The sequence below is a fragment of the Mastomys coucha genome, unplaced genomic scaffold (assembly GCF_008632895.1).
Source record: "Mastomys coucha isolate ucsf_1 unplaced genomic scaffold, UCSF_Mcou_1 pScaffold15, whole genome shotgun sequence".
NCBI lineage: Eukaryota > Metazoa > Chordata > Mammalia > Rodentia > Muridae > Mastomys > Mastomys coucha.
Window position 1 is genome coordinate 87,012,373 of NW_022196897.1, and position 17,116 is coordinate 87,029,488.

Below are 17,116 nucleotides of genomic sequence, written 5' to 3' on the forward strand. Positions count from 1 at the left end.
GGCCTTAGCTGTAGGAGGACTAGGCTCCATTATAAGAGTTCTTACAGCAAGAAAGACTGTTTAAAAAAAGAAAAAGAAAAAGAAAAAAAAGAATCCTGTTACCTTGAGAAGAATTTTGGATGCCCAGGCTGGTGAAGAAGGGACTGACAATGGACCATCTTCCTAGAACTCTCAATTAAATACTTCAGGACACATCTGCTGGAATGTATTTTACTTTTGAGGTGGAGGGAGAAATTGTCTTATTGATTCCTAAATTCTTTTCAGGATCAGAATGTCTGCTTTTGTCTACAGAGTAACACAGAACCAACACTTGACTATCAGGCTGACTGGCCAGATTATGTCAGGTGTACCTGTGAGCACTGTCTGTTTGAAATGGGGAGGGACTATTTGGGCAGGAGCAGATCCAAGGGCTGTGGTGAAAAGGAGAGCTTGGGTTCTGAAGCGGAAAAAACCTAAGAGTTTGTACAGACATTCTGTCTTCTCAGAGAAGACAGGCTCTCTTGGGTTCATTGTAAAGTGCCTGCTGCATCAATAAAGCTCTTGGCTTATTAGTCTAAAAAAAAAAAAAAAAAAAAAAAAAAAAGGAAAAAAAAAAAAAAAAAAAAAAAAAAGAAAGGTGAAATATGAATATGAGCTCAGACAATGGTTTGGGGCTGTCACTCTCAGAGGGGCTCTAATGCTAAGTCCTGAACTGTTTTCAAACGAATACAGAAATGATATAAAAATATATAATAAGTGAAAAGAAAACTTTTATATTCTATGAATGAAAAGTCCTAAGTTCTTCTAGGAAAAGCACCAAATCTCTCATTGTGGCTTGACATGATTCTTTAGTTCCACCATCTCCTTCTCTGAACTCAGTTTGTACTTGAGTCTCCATCATTGTTTAACATCCTTTATCAAAAGCTAAAAATAAGACAAGGTGGATAGCAGCTGAGGAGAAACAACATTTGAAGCTGGTCTCTGGCCTCCATCCATATCCACATGCCCATATGAGCACATGCTCTTGCACACATATGGACACACACACACACAACTTCTTTAATTCCAAGGTCTACATTAAACATTATTGGACCCACAAAAAAAATATTCATCTCTAGAGAATTTGTTGTCTCACTTAGAAAGAGGCCAAGGGCAGGGAAGGAAAGATACAGAAAGCACGTGTGTATGTACCTGAGCCATTTATGCAGAAAAGGCTGCCCATGCAAATATAAACTCTTTTCTAACCTGGAATATACTGACAAAACTACAAAACACCTCAAACTTTCTATTTTATGTCACCTTTGCTGAAGAATTGCTGTAGCAAAGATAACAAAACTTTTAGACTAAGCCATTTGAAGTGATTACAAAATGTAATCACTTTAAAAGGGGAAATCTGTGTTGCAAAGGATGACCAAATCATTTAAGACAACAAAAAAAAATATGAACTTAATAAGAGTGAAGATGGGAAACACATATAGAGGTGGACCAATTCACTAGACTTTTTTGATCAGACCTCAGTGTAGAAATACACAGATCTTGGCATTCAATAAATTAGAGGGTGTGTGTGTGTGTGTGTGTGTGTGTGTGTGTGTGTGTCTGTGTGTCTGTGTGTCTGTGTCTGTGTCTGTCTGTCTGTCTGTGTACATACATGTTCCTCTGTGTATGTCCATTTGTATGAGTGTGTATATCCGTGTTATGAGTGCATTTTGCATATGTGCTTGTGCATGTGGAGGCCACAAGACAACCATGGGTGTCATTCTTCAGGTACTCTCCACCTCTTTATGACAGAGTCCCTCACTGACCTGGAACTGACTAAGTAGATTAGACTAGCTGGACATTAGAAATGGCCTTGTCTCTGCCTCCTAGCACTGACATTAAGAGGAGGTTCTACCACCATGTTTTTTTATGTGAGTTCTAAGATCAAACTCAGGCCCCTTTCACGCAAAGCTCTATAATAAATCAGCTATCTCCCCAGCCCAAAATGGGCTAAGTTTTTTTTAAGTCAGAAATAAATTGTCATCATCAGGAAAGAATAAAAAGCAATAAAAGGAGAAAAGAAATTTCCATAAGACCAAAGTGGAGAGAACAGGGAAATAAACAACTTCATAAGAAGATGGGAGAAGATGGGATTTTAAAGAACTAATAACCCTCCTTCATCTCTTCCCACCTAGGTTTAGGCACTGTTATCTGAGAGAGTGAATCATTAATCTGTAGACAGTGTACCACTGAAGTAAAAGAGGGTAGTTAAACTTGCCTCCAGTTCTCAAACCTGGACAGAGTCCCTTGAGCCTAATACTTTTCCAAGAGCATCCTCCTGTGCCTTGATCCATTGTGGTTTAGACTGCATCATGTTCTCAGACTCCTGCATGGTTTCCTTTTGCACACAAGGGGTGTCCACTGTGTCCTACAGAACAAAGCCTCTGCCTGATTCACCAGTAGTCCAGCCCCAGCTACCAGTCTGTTACTGTCAACTTGTTCTTCTTAAATTCCCAAACACTTTGAATGCTTTCCTATCTCGGAATCTCCCCAGAGGCTGTCTGATCTAGACAACTTGGCCTAACTTCAGCCCACTCACACAATCGGCCTCCACTTAAATGTTCTTCCATCCCAGGTGCTTTTTTTCTGACTCCCCAGTTTAAATCCTACTGTCACACTGTACTTTCTTACACTTGTCTGTTGTAATTGCATCTAGTGCTTTTTCTCCTCCACATTAGAGCATGAACTCTCATTAGTCTTACTGTTGATAACTTAATGTCTAGCTCCTTGTGAACCAATACTACACTACTTGCCACTGTATCTCAGTACCAAGCATGCATGGCCTGCTTAGAAGAAGCAGCCCATAAATATTTGCAATAGAGATTGATGACCCACGTCAGTCTCTGTAAGAAATGTTGAGAAAATTTATCAACAGCCTCATATAGCTGTAAAGCTTCAGAAGCGCAGCAATGATGACTCCAGCAAGATACCTGAGCTGTGCAAGAATGGAACTCAGGGGAAACTCACAGTTGTCTAATTAGAACTAAAGCCCACTCAAATGGTAGAAACTCTGTAAGCCTGGCCAAAAGCCCATGTTTAGAGATGTCATTGTGCCCATTATTGTCATATTATTGAGGTAATATAATTTTCAATTACCTTCTAAATGTCCATCCTTCTACCCATAAATCAATACAACTCTCATGCCTCATCAAAAAAGCTTCTTTTTGGCAGACAGAAACTATTGGTGATATCCCACAACTGGTCAAAATAAATGCAGAAAATAAGTGATTATGGGGCATCCAGCACCTCAAATGGGACATCTACAACACAACCCTAAAATCTAAATCTCAGGAAAAAAAATCTCTGAAAAAAAAGAGATGGAGAGATTATAAGAGCCTGTGCACCAGAACAACTGGTACATGGCAGTTTCCTCTGGACAGGACAGGAATGTTGCTCCCAGGAACTCTCAATCATATGGCTACCCAAAGAAGTCCTGAAAAGACCATATCAATCAACATGCTAACATGGATGGGAGAAAATTTCAAGGCCCCCTTTTGTGAGATGCGCTACAGGCAGCCAATGGCTACTGAGGAAAGGAGGGCCATCTCTGTGTGGTTCTGTATTAAGGTGCTGATGATGGTGACGTGGTGGTGCTGGTGGTGGCGGTGTTTCTTCAGAGATGAGACGCCAATGCTATATTATCAACCCTAAACACATGCAAATAAGGGAAAATACTAACTTTACTCACTAGTTTGTGCATAGGTATAGGGGTGTGTGTGTGTGTGTGTGTGTGTGTGTGTGTGTGTGTGTGTGTAAAAAACAAAAAATACAGCCAAAGCAATGTATGAGAGAAGAATAAAGAAAAAAGTGGGGGAACGGAAACTGTTTCCTCTGGGCACTCGTCTCTCATGTCAAGGCTGCATTTTGTGTTTTCTCTGTGCCCTCCTAACCATGTGAACTGTCTTCTAATGTTATTGCCCATCTTTTTAACATCTATGAAGCCTATTCAAAGTAAACTGAATAAACTTGAAGGCATCAAGAAAACAAAAATAAATACACAAGAAATTATACATTTGAGAGAGGCAGTTGGAAGAAGATACAGGAGAAGTTGAAGGGAGAGAGTGGGGTTTAAAAATTATGCAAATACAGTGTATTCATGTATAAATCTTCAAATAAAATAAAATAGAGGCTGGAGTAGTTAGAAATGATAGCATGAAGGAAGTTCACTCCATTGGACCTTACTTTTAAGTAAGATATACTACATTTTCAAAATCAGGATTAATATTCAAATATTCAAAAGGTCAGGTCCAGAAGTATCACTGGGGGCTAACTTTCTACTAACCATGTTCAGGAATGATCCTGGTTTCTTAGAGAATGAGAAGGAGATGACAAATTAGTGTAAGGGCATTTAGGTCTTGGGGACAAGTTATTTGACCGTGAGTACAATATTTTAAGAACTAGTGCAGCTACAGAGAGAGACAGACTGAACTCCAGTCCAAAGTGAAAGGGGCCATGAAGTGTCGAGTTATGAAAAGGGAAGAGCCACACAAAGATGAGATAATGGAGTAAAGATATGATTCTGGCTAAGATATACTTCCCTAACCGCATGTGAAATGGAGATCACAGAAGTACCTAGTTCAAAAGGATAGAATGTGGCAGCGTGTATAAAGTTGTTTTACACCAGGAAGAAAGAAGTTTGGTAAATGATAGCTATCTGGTTTTGATTTGGTTTTGGGTCTGTATATATTTAGTTGGCTTGATTTGATCTTTTGTACCCAGTAAGTCAACCTTGAATTCACAATTCTTCTGCCTCAGCCTCCCAAAGAGTTGAGACTACAAGCTCTTTCTATCATGCCTGTTTTATTATTCTTGCTAGCAGTAGGCAATGAGCCTGGGGTCTGGCTAGTGTTTCCATAATGTAGGTAGCCATGGGCAACTGAAAAAAAATCATAATTTTAATCACAGGTTTTGGGCTAAGAATTTCTAGAAGATTGTCAAAAGAATTTTTTAAGGTTTTACTGTTTACATTATCTGGAACCAAAATCTTCACCCTACATTATGATAAATTGTATTCTTTAACACTAATCTTTGTTTCAAATATCACTGTCTTACTTCTTTTCCCTAATGCTGTGTTAAACTGTCCCCAGTGACTCAAGTGCAAAAAGATTTATTTCACCTCACAATTCAAAAGCATCCATCACTACAAGACAGGGGCCTCACAAACTTGAAGCAGCTGGTCAGAAAGCAGAGAGCCTGAATGCTTGGACAAAGCTCACTTTTTCCCGTTTCACCCAGTCCACGATCCCACCAAGGGAATGACGCCACTAACAGAGAGAAGTTCCTCCCATTGGTTAACCCAATGAAAGGACAGGCATGGCCAGAGGCCTGCATCTCAGGGGATTCTATTTCTCCAGTTGATGACTGAGCCTAAGTATCACAATCACCTTTAAAAAAAAGGGTGGTAATTTTAAGTATGGGCCGTCAACATAGTTGATATGAAATGATATGGCACCGATATAAATCACAACACCTGTTATTTTCAGATCTTAAACTTTTATTCCAAATAAACACAAAATTGTGAAAATAATCATAATGTTAAAGAGTAAAATATGAAAATAAGTATTTGAACTCATGTTCTTCCATTTGAAAACATTTAACATGGAAATACAGGTCCTCAAATCAAATAGTACATTGCATCCTGGTGTCTAAACCTCCTCTCAGAGAGAAAAAGTAGACTCGTGGAAGCCATTAAACAAAATGTATCATTCATTATATGTAAAAAAAAAAAAAAAATAAGTAAATACAATCTCACAAAATATATTCCAAAACTAATTAATTCAGGGTTTTGCTTACATAGATACTTAAAGAAAGAAAACATTTTTAAATGGTTACAATGTATCAACTTTGATTTAAAATATCGTATAGGAAAACTAGAACAACTGTCATACAATATCTAATGGCATACACATGTATCAAACAACTGCTTGAAAAACTAGTCCCGTGGGCACACATATGTCATCCCACTTACCCAAAGACTGGCATTGGAGGGTCTCAAATTCAAGGTCAGCCTGCACAAATAGTGAAACTTTATCTCAAAAAAATACTTAAAGAAAGCTGAGGATATTCCTCAGAGGTATATGTTTGCCTAGTATGTGCAAGACCCTGGCTTATTCCGCCAATCCTGCCTCCTAACTGTGTAGAATTTGAAATCTGTGTGAAATCATATGAAACCCACACTTTCAACCCCACCCCATCCCCCCAAAAAATCTTTATTTTCATGCATCTTTGTGAACACAAATTGAGACAAAATTAAATTCCTGTCCACCTGAGAAAGAAAGACATCTTTCCCCCGCTGCTCTGGCATCTGTGTGCATGTTTATTAATCCCAAAACACTTCTTAACCTCTCACCCACCATTCATCAATTTTCATCAGCTACAGTCACTGGTCCCCACAGTGCACTGCAGAAGGCTGGCGGGAAGACCTGTAGAAACAGGTTTCAGGTTTCAGAACAGAAAAAAAAAAAAACGCACTGCACTTCTCCAGCCCTGCTGGGGTGTGGGGGTGGGGTTGGAATCCTCCATTCATTGCGGTAAATTTCCCCAAAGTATGTGCCTGCATTTGCAATGGGCATTCTTAAAAATAAAAGTAGAGTACCCTAGGCCAGGGTCGAGTATGCAATCTCCACACTGAGGGAAACAAATAGCCATAAGTGACACTCTACATATTGAAATCCTGTGGCCAGGTGTTCTCGAGGTTTATCAGAATGTAATCTTATTAGGAGAGTCGGGGGAAGGCTGTGCTATAAATCATGCCCTGAGTCAAATGCTTCTGAAATTGTCCTACCATCCTAGCAAGGGGAATTTAATATTGGGCAGTATTTACAGTGCTGCCAATTGACTAACAGAGTGAATGGGGAAAGCGGCTACCGAACAGCGCCAGCATGCTCCAGGGAGTCGGAGGATGGTGGGAACTTAGCTGTTTATTAGTGCACAGACATCTGTAAGGATTAAATGGGATGAAAGGACTGGTGGTTTAGAAGCCTATTAGTCTGCAAATGACAAAACAAAGAGGGTTTTTAGGATAATACTTAAGTGTGTGTATGTTTTTGACAACTAAATTATGAATGTCTTCGATGGGCTCCATGCAGAAAGCAAAGCAAACGGCTGCATCTTTCAGTAGAAAGCACTAAATTCAATCCCTGCCTATGCACCAAATGTGTGCCATTTAGGATAATGTCACTCTTGCACACTTGACAAGTAAATTACAAAGCTCTTTGATATACTGTGTATGAAGACTGACAATTATGACCAATAAAAATCAAATGAAGAAAAAAACTAATTAACACTAACATATCATTATGACTCACTAGCAAATAAAATCCCATGCCTGCTCTTAAATTGCTGGTCCCTGGCAAAATGCTGAATTCCTAAGGACATGAATAGTTTCCAAATAACTACAGCCACTAGAGGGTTTATGGATTCCTTAGAGGTTTGGCCCAATCTTATTCTATCCAAAGGCCCAAGACAAACAGATGACTTTCCATCCCCAAAGACATAACTCTCGAGGTTATAAACTGTAGTGGTTAGTTGTAGATCCTAATTAAATTTGACACTACTGTATAAACAACATAAACACAATATAAAGAACCCAGAATTAAGAGACCAAGGCTTGGGTTCAAATTCAAAATCAGGTATTGATTATCCCTGTAACTTTGGGGATAATCCAAAAGTGATAAAATATAAATAAACAATGTACACATGTTCATTCCTCTACTCTATTATGAGTAGACCCCATCTAAACTTAACAAACAGAAAAAGTACAGCACTGTGCTACTACTAAAATCTTCACACACTGAAACTCAACTGATCATAATCAAAAGAATAACACATTGCAGCAAGAGAAGCCTTTAGGAAGCCTGGACTTATTCAAACTATGTTTCATATAGAGAAAATCAAAGTGACATTTTCAGCAAGGTATTAAATCTGTTTTTAGGCAGACTTAATATGGATTTTAAAAATCTGTAATCTTGAGATTACATGGAAAAGCATTAAGACTATAAATTACTCTTAATTAAAAAGTAAAAATAAACAACCAGAGCTGGCTCTAGATAGCTAAGCGAACATGACTTTATCATACTTAATAGGTGGCTGTAGCTAACAGGTGCATTCTCTAGCTTCATTATTGAAAATTTTATGATAGCAGATGACCTCCTAGACACTGAAGGTGACAATACTGAGGCCATTTAAACCTGGAAAAGGGCTGATTTTTCTGAAACCTGTCTTGATTTAATTTATTTCTGCATAAATGTAGCCACTGTGTCCTACGAATGTACAGTGTTGTTAGAGAAACCTCAGACTCTTCTGAATCTTGTAGAATAAATCAACATATGTGAGATTTACAAAATGGTCCTACAAAATATGACACTGCAAAAAAACCCTACATTATATCTCAGTACAAAATATAATAAATTGAGATGAATAAAAAAAAAAAGACATACCCAAGACAAATTTCTTTCCTAGCATGCTTGACAATCCTTTGACAGCCCTGGCTTTAATTTTCATGACACACAGTAGCATGCACACACATATCTCTGTGCATCCCAGTACCCTGCAGCTACGGCTGCTCCAAGTTATTGAGCCTCCAAATAACTGATTTCTCCTGTTGCTCTTCTGGCCTCACTAAACAGTTCAGCCAATCCCATCTCGTCAACTATCGATCCCTGACCAGGTGACAGCACCTCTGGCCTCTCACTCCAACCTGTCACCTCTTGGGTGATAAGACCCACCCACACAACAGATGTGCTGGGTGCTAGGAGAAGACCTCACTGCAACCCAAAGGAAAACACTGGCAAATACCAACTGATAATGTGAAGATCCTATTTAAAACTCCATTGAATCTTGGCTTTCCAGAGAGTCCTCAATACCCAAAGGATCCCCTAAGGTCTCCTTTGAGTTCATGGTAAACCCAGAGCTTTTTAACACATTATGAGCATTCATAAACTTCTGAAGGTACTTTGAAGTATACAGCCAGTGATGTTTCAGGACATCTTCCATCTCATAGCACTTGGACTGCCGGGCATTCATTTTCCGGAAGCGTCTAAACAGTTTGTTACCAGATTCATTTCCCTCGCTTGCCCACGCCCCAATAGAGCCATCCCTTTCAATAATTTCAGGGACATGTGCTAAGGTTTTGTGAAAGTAATTGGTGATTTTACCCTCGTATCTATATTTGAACTTGGTGGAAAGGAGCTCAGCAAAACGCTGGGAGTTGAAACTGTACTGACAGAGGGACTCCGGACACTCTTTAGCAGGACATGATGAGCGCCACACGGGTTTCATCTTCAGGTAAAGATCCATCAGCTCCCTGAGAGCCTCATGCCTCTCCTCAGAAGGAATTAACTCGCAAACTGCGTCTACAGTCTCTTGGGTCATAAGCTTCCGGGCAAAGTTGCCATTCATCCTCATGATTGGTTTTAAGTTCATCCTCTTCCGGAGATGTTTGTCCAGGGTGGCCTGCCATCTCTTCCTCTCCTCTTTAGAGGCGTTGGGATTTTTATACACTTCCCCTATCTCCAGCTGGAAAATCTTATAGAATTCAGCTGCGTTGCCAATGTCACAGTGAAGTGCATCTATGGAAGGGACTGTCTCGATGAAAGGTTTGGCAGAGACCCCTTTCACACGGTCCCGGAGTTCTTCCACTGACTCGTGATAGGGATTGGACCGCCAGACCTCATAGCGCTGCAGGTTCTCGGTGTGGCTTCTGGTTATGGAGTGGAAGACAAGATTTTGAGAGGCTTCCAGACGGGTGGCATCACAAAGTGTACAGATGTAGACCGAGCCAGAGGCTTCCAAGCCTTCTACTTCCCGGACAAGTTTTTCATCATAGCCAGTGCCCCTGAAGATGAACTTGAAAGTCCTGGGAATGCCTCCCATCTCCAGCATTAATTCACTGCTCTTCATGGCCTCCCTCTCAGCGATGAGGGGGCTTAGAATAGCAGTAAGGGTCTCGTGGTCAGACTCATCTGCCAGCATAAGACACAATGGCTTGCAACACAGTTCGGAATTGGGCTTGGGTTCCTCAAACACCTTCACATTCTGAGAGCCGTGCTCTATCGTAATTCTCATGATTGTGAAAGAGAAACGAACCGCCTTTTCCGGAACTGCGGGCCCACTCCCATGCTTCTCACTCACATCCCCCATTCCATCACAAGACTCCTTTACCACCACTGTGAAGGGACCATTCAGGTAGTCATCAAGATCTTGGGATCTCAGGCCTTCCAAGATGTCGTCTTCCATGTCCATCAATGCAGACACCAAAGCAGAGTCATAGCGGAACCTCTTTGCAATGGTATCCACTGGGTACTCATCGACCGAGGAGGCAAGTCCAGACAGTCCATCAATAATTCCAACATCAGTTCTGGAGGACACGTTCTTCAGAGGGGGCTGCCACTCAAAGGGGTGGTAGCCTGGCAGAAGGACTTTCTCGGCGTTCCGAAGAGCGTGCAAAGGTTGAAAAATCTGCCTCCCAGTGATAGCTTTCACAGTCCTGTACATCTTATGATATTGACTACAGCTGAGGAAGGTATTGACACGGATGGCCAAGCAAACAGCTGGTTGAAGCCCTGAGCCCCGGCCTTGCATGATGGCCTCTAGCTCATCAGCTTGCCTGTGCTCATTCCTCGCCCTCAGTGCCAGCAGGAACAACGTCAAGCACACAGACTTCACATCTCCACCTTCTTCTTTGTCAGCAAATTCTTTGACTTGAATTTTGAGCTCTCTCAGCCGATGTTTCTGCGCCCTTCTCGTCAGTGACAGGAGATGCTGGCGAGGCCGGCCCCCTTTATTAATATGCACCAACGTCTCTTTAGATTCTTTGTGGCTTGAGACATGGTGGTTATATTTTTCCAGACTCACTTCCTCATTGCACTCTTGTGCAGGACACTTCACCATCAGAGAATTCAAAATGCTCAGAAAGGACTTCACCGGACTCTCCAGGTCAGTAGGGAAGCACGGATATCGGCAAGATGGACAATAGCTGCCCATGACTTTGAGGCATCTGAGAATGCAGATCCTACAGAATAGGTGCTTACAGCTGGTCTCCACGGGATCAGCCAGAATGTGTTCACATATCTGGCAGGAGATGGATTTCACAAAGTGTGCTGGGAAGTCCACTGCAAGGAGGTCGGTACTGAGATGAATCTTACTGCAGTTGGAGATCTTCTTCAGGACTTCCTTGCTGCTGACCCTAGCCTGGGTTCTCTTGCGACGGTCCCGTCTTGCATGGTTGAGCACAGTTTTTAGTTTCTTGCTGAGCTGCACGTTGGGCTGATGTCTCTTCCTCTTCAGTCCATGATGGGCAGTGAAGCAGATGTCACAGGACGGTGTGTGAGGGTGCCATTCCACAGTCACATTCCTTGGGAAGTAGACCTGACTGTGGGCACTGCTGAACTTTCTGTGCATAATGCTCCAACAGTTATGACAGAATTCGGTGGGGTGGATGGAGTCAACATCTGCTTTCACATCGATCCGGAAAACCCTGGCAATGAGGTCTGGCCAGGAAGTGACTCTTTTTTCCTTCTTTCGGAAAAGGCTTTGGGTTTTGGCATCCACGGGCCCGTGGACTGGGTATCTCCGGTTGTGCCCATCACTCTTGAAACGATTCCCACAGATGCGGCAGAAGTATCTAAGCCTGGCTTGGTGAGTTGCTTTGTCGCTTGACTTCCCATCAACATGGAATTTTTTTGAAAATTTAGGATGGAGTTTCAACGCTCGTTGGGACAGAACTGAGTTCTGACCACTAGGCTTCTCTGGAACTACTGGAGACTGCTCTAGATAAGGTTTCCCCTCTGAGGAATCCTTCTCCTTTTGTACTTCTTCAGGTGCCTTTTCAAAGGATCTCACCCTAAATAGCTTAAATTTCCACTCGGAAAATTTGATCTGTGGGTGTTGAATTTCATCGGGTGCAGAACTGAGTCTCAGGGTGGGTGGCAAGGCGACAGCCATGTTGGCTAAGCTACCTGAGAACAATGGACGGAAGAAAAAGTTGAGAAAAGTATCAAACAAAAAACAAAAACAAAAAAAGGAAAAGTATCAATATCATATCGCAATATTTTGGAAATAACTGAGATTGATGACCTCAAATTTTCATTCATTTCATTCTTTCCAAAGATATTTATTAAATCTCCTATTTTAATATCCTCTGTTGAGTGCTGAACATACAACCAAGAATGGTCAATCCTTTTCCTGACAATATTTGGGGATACTTACACTACATATGTGCATTATTTTAAATACATGGATATGTAAAATTTAATTCCCTTTCCACAAAAACCTTACCATCTTTGAATGATTGATTGAGTCATTGATTGATTTTATCTCCCAATGTCCCTGGTACCTATTAGGTACTCAATAGTTGTTTTGAGTAAATGCAATGATAAACTGGATATTGAACCAGAGAAAAGTAATATTTTCCACATTGTATTAGCCTCATTACACTAACTGGACAATATATTTCTAGGTTTTTAAAGCATTCTTCCGGGAGATTAGTTGTTTATTTCTTCCAAACGGGTCATAAAGAGATGATAAAGCTACAAACCCAAAGAAACTAATTACTCACCACTTGAAAGAATGAAGTGAATTTTGAGCTTTATGAATGCAAACTAATAATAAGTATCATGGATAGTAATTACGCTTACAATTTTAATTAGCGAATGCTGCTGTAAATTAGAAGGCTGAGGCTACTTTGGAAACGGAACCACAGAGCTCTTTAAACCTGCAACAAGCCATAGCACGAGCATACTAAGAGGCTGAAGGACTTCTAAGATAAAAACTTCAAGTAGTTTCAGACAAAACTCGCACAGGTCATCCTGAAACTCACTGCAGACCCAAGGTCATTAGCACTACAGTCAGTAATGAGAAGAGAGACAAGGAACAATTTTTCTTCTGGTTAAAAATAGCACAGGTGGCCAGGTGGTGATGGTGCACACCTTTAATCCTTGCACTTGGGAAGCTGAGACAGGCAGATTTCTGAGTTTGAGGCCAGCCTGGTCTACAGAGTGAGTTCCAGGACAGCCAGTGCTACATAGAGGAACCCTGTCTCGAAAAAAAAAGAAAAAAATTACAGGTGAGGGAAGTGATGTAGTTGCATTATAATCTCAAAAAGTAAAGAAATATATTTTTTAATTACAGAAGAGAATGATGGTGCTTGTCTGTAAATCCAGCTCTAAAGAGGAGGGAGCGGAAGAAGCAATACAAGTTTGATACCAGCCTGGTTGACTCTAGAGAGTTCCAGGCCATCCTAGGCTAAATAATGAGATCCTGCCTCAAGAATTAATAAGAGTAAAATCAGGCAGCAGGAGAGATGGCTCAGTGGTTAAGAGCACTGACTATTCTTCCAGAGATCCTGAGTTCAATTCCCAGCAACCACATGGTGGCTCATGACCATCTGTAATAAGATCTGCTGCCCTCTTCTGGTGTGTCTGAAGATAGCTATAGTTTACTCATACATGGAAAATAAATAAATCTAAAACAAAAATAGTGAAAACAACAATAAATAAAATGATATGCCAAATGTAGTATAAATATCAAACACAATGTAGAAGGAGAGTAAAAAGTGTCATCTGAGTACTCTAGAATTAGACCAAACTTCCTATAGTTCTCTAGTTCATCCATGCTGCCCAACTGTGTCTGCATTAACTCTTCGACCTACAACTTATGTCTAGAAACTCATTTTCCCCTCAACAGATTAACCAATTCAATGATCTTTATAGCCATGTAGTCAGGAAGACAATGCCTCAAATAGACACAATTTGATCAAGAGTGGGACTTTGGACATCAGGGAAGGAGTGAAGGAGACAGAGACTGGTCCTGTCTAGCAACACTGCTTTTGAATTCTTCCCTTTAAACTAACATACTTTATTCCATGTATATCTGTATTACACCTCATAGATTTTTTTTCATTAAAATTAAGGACAAATTTCTAAGACTTGATTGATAGAAAAACACAGTTTGGCTGTTCCTCCTGCAGAACTATGGAAGTAAACAATCCTAGAAGCATTTCAAAGGTCTTAAGAACCCCTGAGGTATTTCAAGGGTAACCAAACAAAGGCCTCAAAGTTGTTTCCTGATCAATTGTTTCTTCCTTCTGTCTTGTAACAAATGCAAAGCCAATTTCTGTGTTCCTTGCCCTTGGCTTGAACCAAATGCCATTTTCACCACATTAAATATTGACCTTTCACATTCAGCAAGTCAACTCCCCCCCCCCACTTCCTTCAGCCTGAAACATCATGGCCAAACCCACCAATCACAGCTGTTGAAATGTCCCCAATGGAATAATGTAGTTACTAGCTAGGGCCAGTTAAATCAAACATATTTATTAGGTTGTTGTACAACTCAAATCATAAAAATGTATCCAAACTTTTGAAACAGAGTGGAGGTGGGAAGCATGTGATATGTTTTAAGGGACTATGCACAACGGTGTTAATGGGGGCTTTCTGTGGAGGCTACATGCTTTATGAGTTTGAGAAAAGATAGAACTTCAAAAAATCTGATTTAGTGAGTCCTTGTAATTGCTCCAATTATCAAAGATTAAAACTATTGGTATCACTTAGTTTTAATGAAGGCATGAAGAAATTAAGATACCTTCCTACACTCTTGAGAGGAGCATAAATGTAAATGAGCACAGTGACACTTTAGTAAAGCCTTTCAAAAGTTAAGATGTGCTGCCTTTGGTGTAATACATTTCTTTGGGGGAAGATACTCTATAGGAATACCTCCACAAGTATATGTTGATATTTATATAATGCCTGGGGATATTTATTTGAAAGGTTGTTAGCTACTTTGAAAAGCAGAAGATAATACAGATTATTGCCAAAGGGGCATTATTAAATAAATTATGATCTAGACAGAGAATAGAAACTACATTATGTATATATTATACATATGTATGATTTCTATAGATGTAAGCAAACAAAAGAAGTCCATGTGCAAAAAGATAAGACAGAAAGGACCTTAGTAAGTACAACAAGATCCTGCTTATGCATACACATTTATATTTTAAACACCTGGAAATACAGGAATTCTAGAAATGTGTGCACTAAAATCCTAATAGTGCTTAATCACTAGAAGGTAGAATTAGAACTAAGAAAAATGTCTGTTAATTTTATTATTTTTTTTTCATTTGAAGTTTCCACACAACACATGCACTTTTTGTTAGTTTTATAATCAAGTCAGCTCAAATAAAACTTTTTTCAAGACCAGATATGTAAGTGCTCATGATCTTTTTTGCATTCTTTCTTTTTAATTGTTCTCCAAAAAAGTTTAAGACCTGCTTAAGTCTTAAATCTGAGCATCCTTCTTCTTTTTGTTTGTTTGGTTGGTTGGTTTGTGTTAAATATGTCTCGTGGGGACTAAAATCCAACCTGTAGACGACATGAAGCTAGGACCACAGGAAGGGTGATTTGAAATCTTTCAAAGGCTCATTGTCTTCTCTTGTAGCAAAAGGTCTGAGAGTAGACAGGCCTCTCAGAGTCTAAAGGCTGAGGGTCTGAGGCTGGCTCAGCTCTATCCCAGTCAGCAGTACCACCTCAGAATCGTTAGCGTCTACCACCATGGCTGAAATGTCCTCCCTCCATAGGCCATGGACTCTGTGTGAAACCAGCCTGGGGTACTGTGGCTTGCAGTGAGAAATGATTAGTAACCTTGGATGTCTAGAGAGCACTGCAGAGGCTCGCAGAGGCTCGTTTCTATCTCAGCCTTAACTACAACCCGTGCACTCCCCTGCTTGACTCACACTCTCCTGCTAACAGTGATACCATCAGTGATGGGCCAGCAAGCCCCAGAGACCCATGTCTCCTTCTCCTTGGTGCTGAGGTTACAAGAATGGGATATCACACCCAGCTGTTTTACAAAGGTTTGGGGAATCCCACTTGGGACTTCACACTTGCAAGCACTCTGTTGACTAAGCTCTCTCCCCACCCCAATCACACAACTTCTGTGCATCCAAGTGTGATCCCTCTTTGACACATCTGCCCTACCCCTTTGTTCTCTCTACAGGTACTACTCCTGGTTATCTGCCCCACAACATGCACAAAAACATTTCTAACATCTACAAGATAACCGGAAAATTCTCACCTGTCTTCCAGGGGACCCCTCACTGAACCACTTTAGAAACACACAGTTACAATCCTTTGTTATACATCCCAAGAACACAACCTCAGAGTATGTTCTCTTCCATAGTAATTCTCAAAATTAATATGAGTCAGAGTCACTACAGAGATTGCTTTCCAAAACATGCAGATCATTAGCTCCCAGAGAATCTGGCTATTTGCTTAGGATGAAGTCCAGAAATTGCATTTTTAAATATTGCAGTGGTCCTGATGACATGGTATACAGGTCACATTTTCTGAAACACTGGACTTCTCTGCTCAGGAAATGTCAAAATCTAGAAAATTGCTCATTTCCTCCCAGCCTGGAATTCTTTGTTCCTGGTTATTTTTTCTTGCCTGAGCTAACAGTGTGTTCACTCATCTCTCCTTTTACAGCTCTTCTTAAGCCCTCCTCTGCCAATAGCATTCATTTATATCAACCTCGATGTGTTCCATCTGTTCTAGGCGCCAGCCACGTCTCTGAACTTGGCCTTCTATTCCTTTCCTAGTTTTCCTTCATTCCAAACAAAAGCAAAATCAGCTCCAGCTTTTCTCATCCCTCCCTTCAGTGCCTGCAAGGAAACCATCTCTCTTAGCTCTGAATAGAAACACAAAAACATAATGAATATTTTGGCTCAAGGCACGAAAAGCACAAGAGTTACCTTGCTCCACAGGCCTCCCGGCCAGAGTGCTAGAATGTCTGCAGCTTGGTTGTTAATATTCGATGCCACAGAGATAGCAACATATGCTGTTGACTCTCTCCTTGTTCTCTTGTCCCATAGTACATAACGCTGCATTATTTATCAGTTCTCACTGTCCTTCCTACCCCACCCCCCACCACAGAGGGCTAACCACAAATGATGATAGCCAATCACAGACTAGCAGACCCTCTGCTCCAGCTGGCACCTGGCTCTTCAGGAAGCTTAGCTGGGGGACCTGAGTGTAGAAACATTCAGGGTGTTTATTCTGAAAAGCTAGCTGCCACTTCATTGCCTGAGAATGCCTAGGGTAGAAAT

The 17,116-nt window shown here is 40.8% G+C and overlaps 1 protein-coding gene across 1 annotated transcript; it reads right to left on the minus strand.

Annotated features, from left to right (window-relative positions):
• Nucleotides 1-5,113: 5,113 nt before the first annotated feature.
• On the minus strand, nucleotides 5,114-16,873 carry Rag1 (recombination activating 1). The gene is made up of 2 exons (XM_031373590.1): nucleotides 16,763-16,873; nucleotides 5,114-11,972 (listed from the first exon to the last, which is right to left on the minus strand). The coding sequence occupies exon 2, from the start codon at nucleotides 11,956-11,958 to the stop codon at nucleotides 8,836-8,838; it is 3,123 nt and encodes a 1,040-aa protein (XP_031229450.1). The 5' UTR covers nucleotides 11,959-11,972; nucleotides 16,763-16,873; the 3' UTR covers nucleotides 5,114-8,835.
• Between the last annotated feature and the right edge of the window lie 243 nt (nucleotides 16,874-17,116).

Excerpts from the sequence above, each read along its gene's own strand:
- Rag1 (XM_031373590.1), bottom strand. The coding sequence starts at position 11,958 with ATGGCTGTCGCCTTGCCACCCACCCTGAGACTCAGTTCTGCACCCGAT.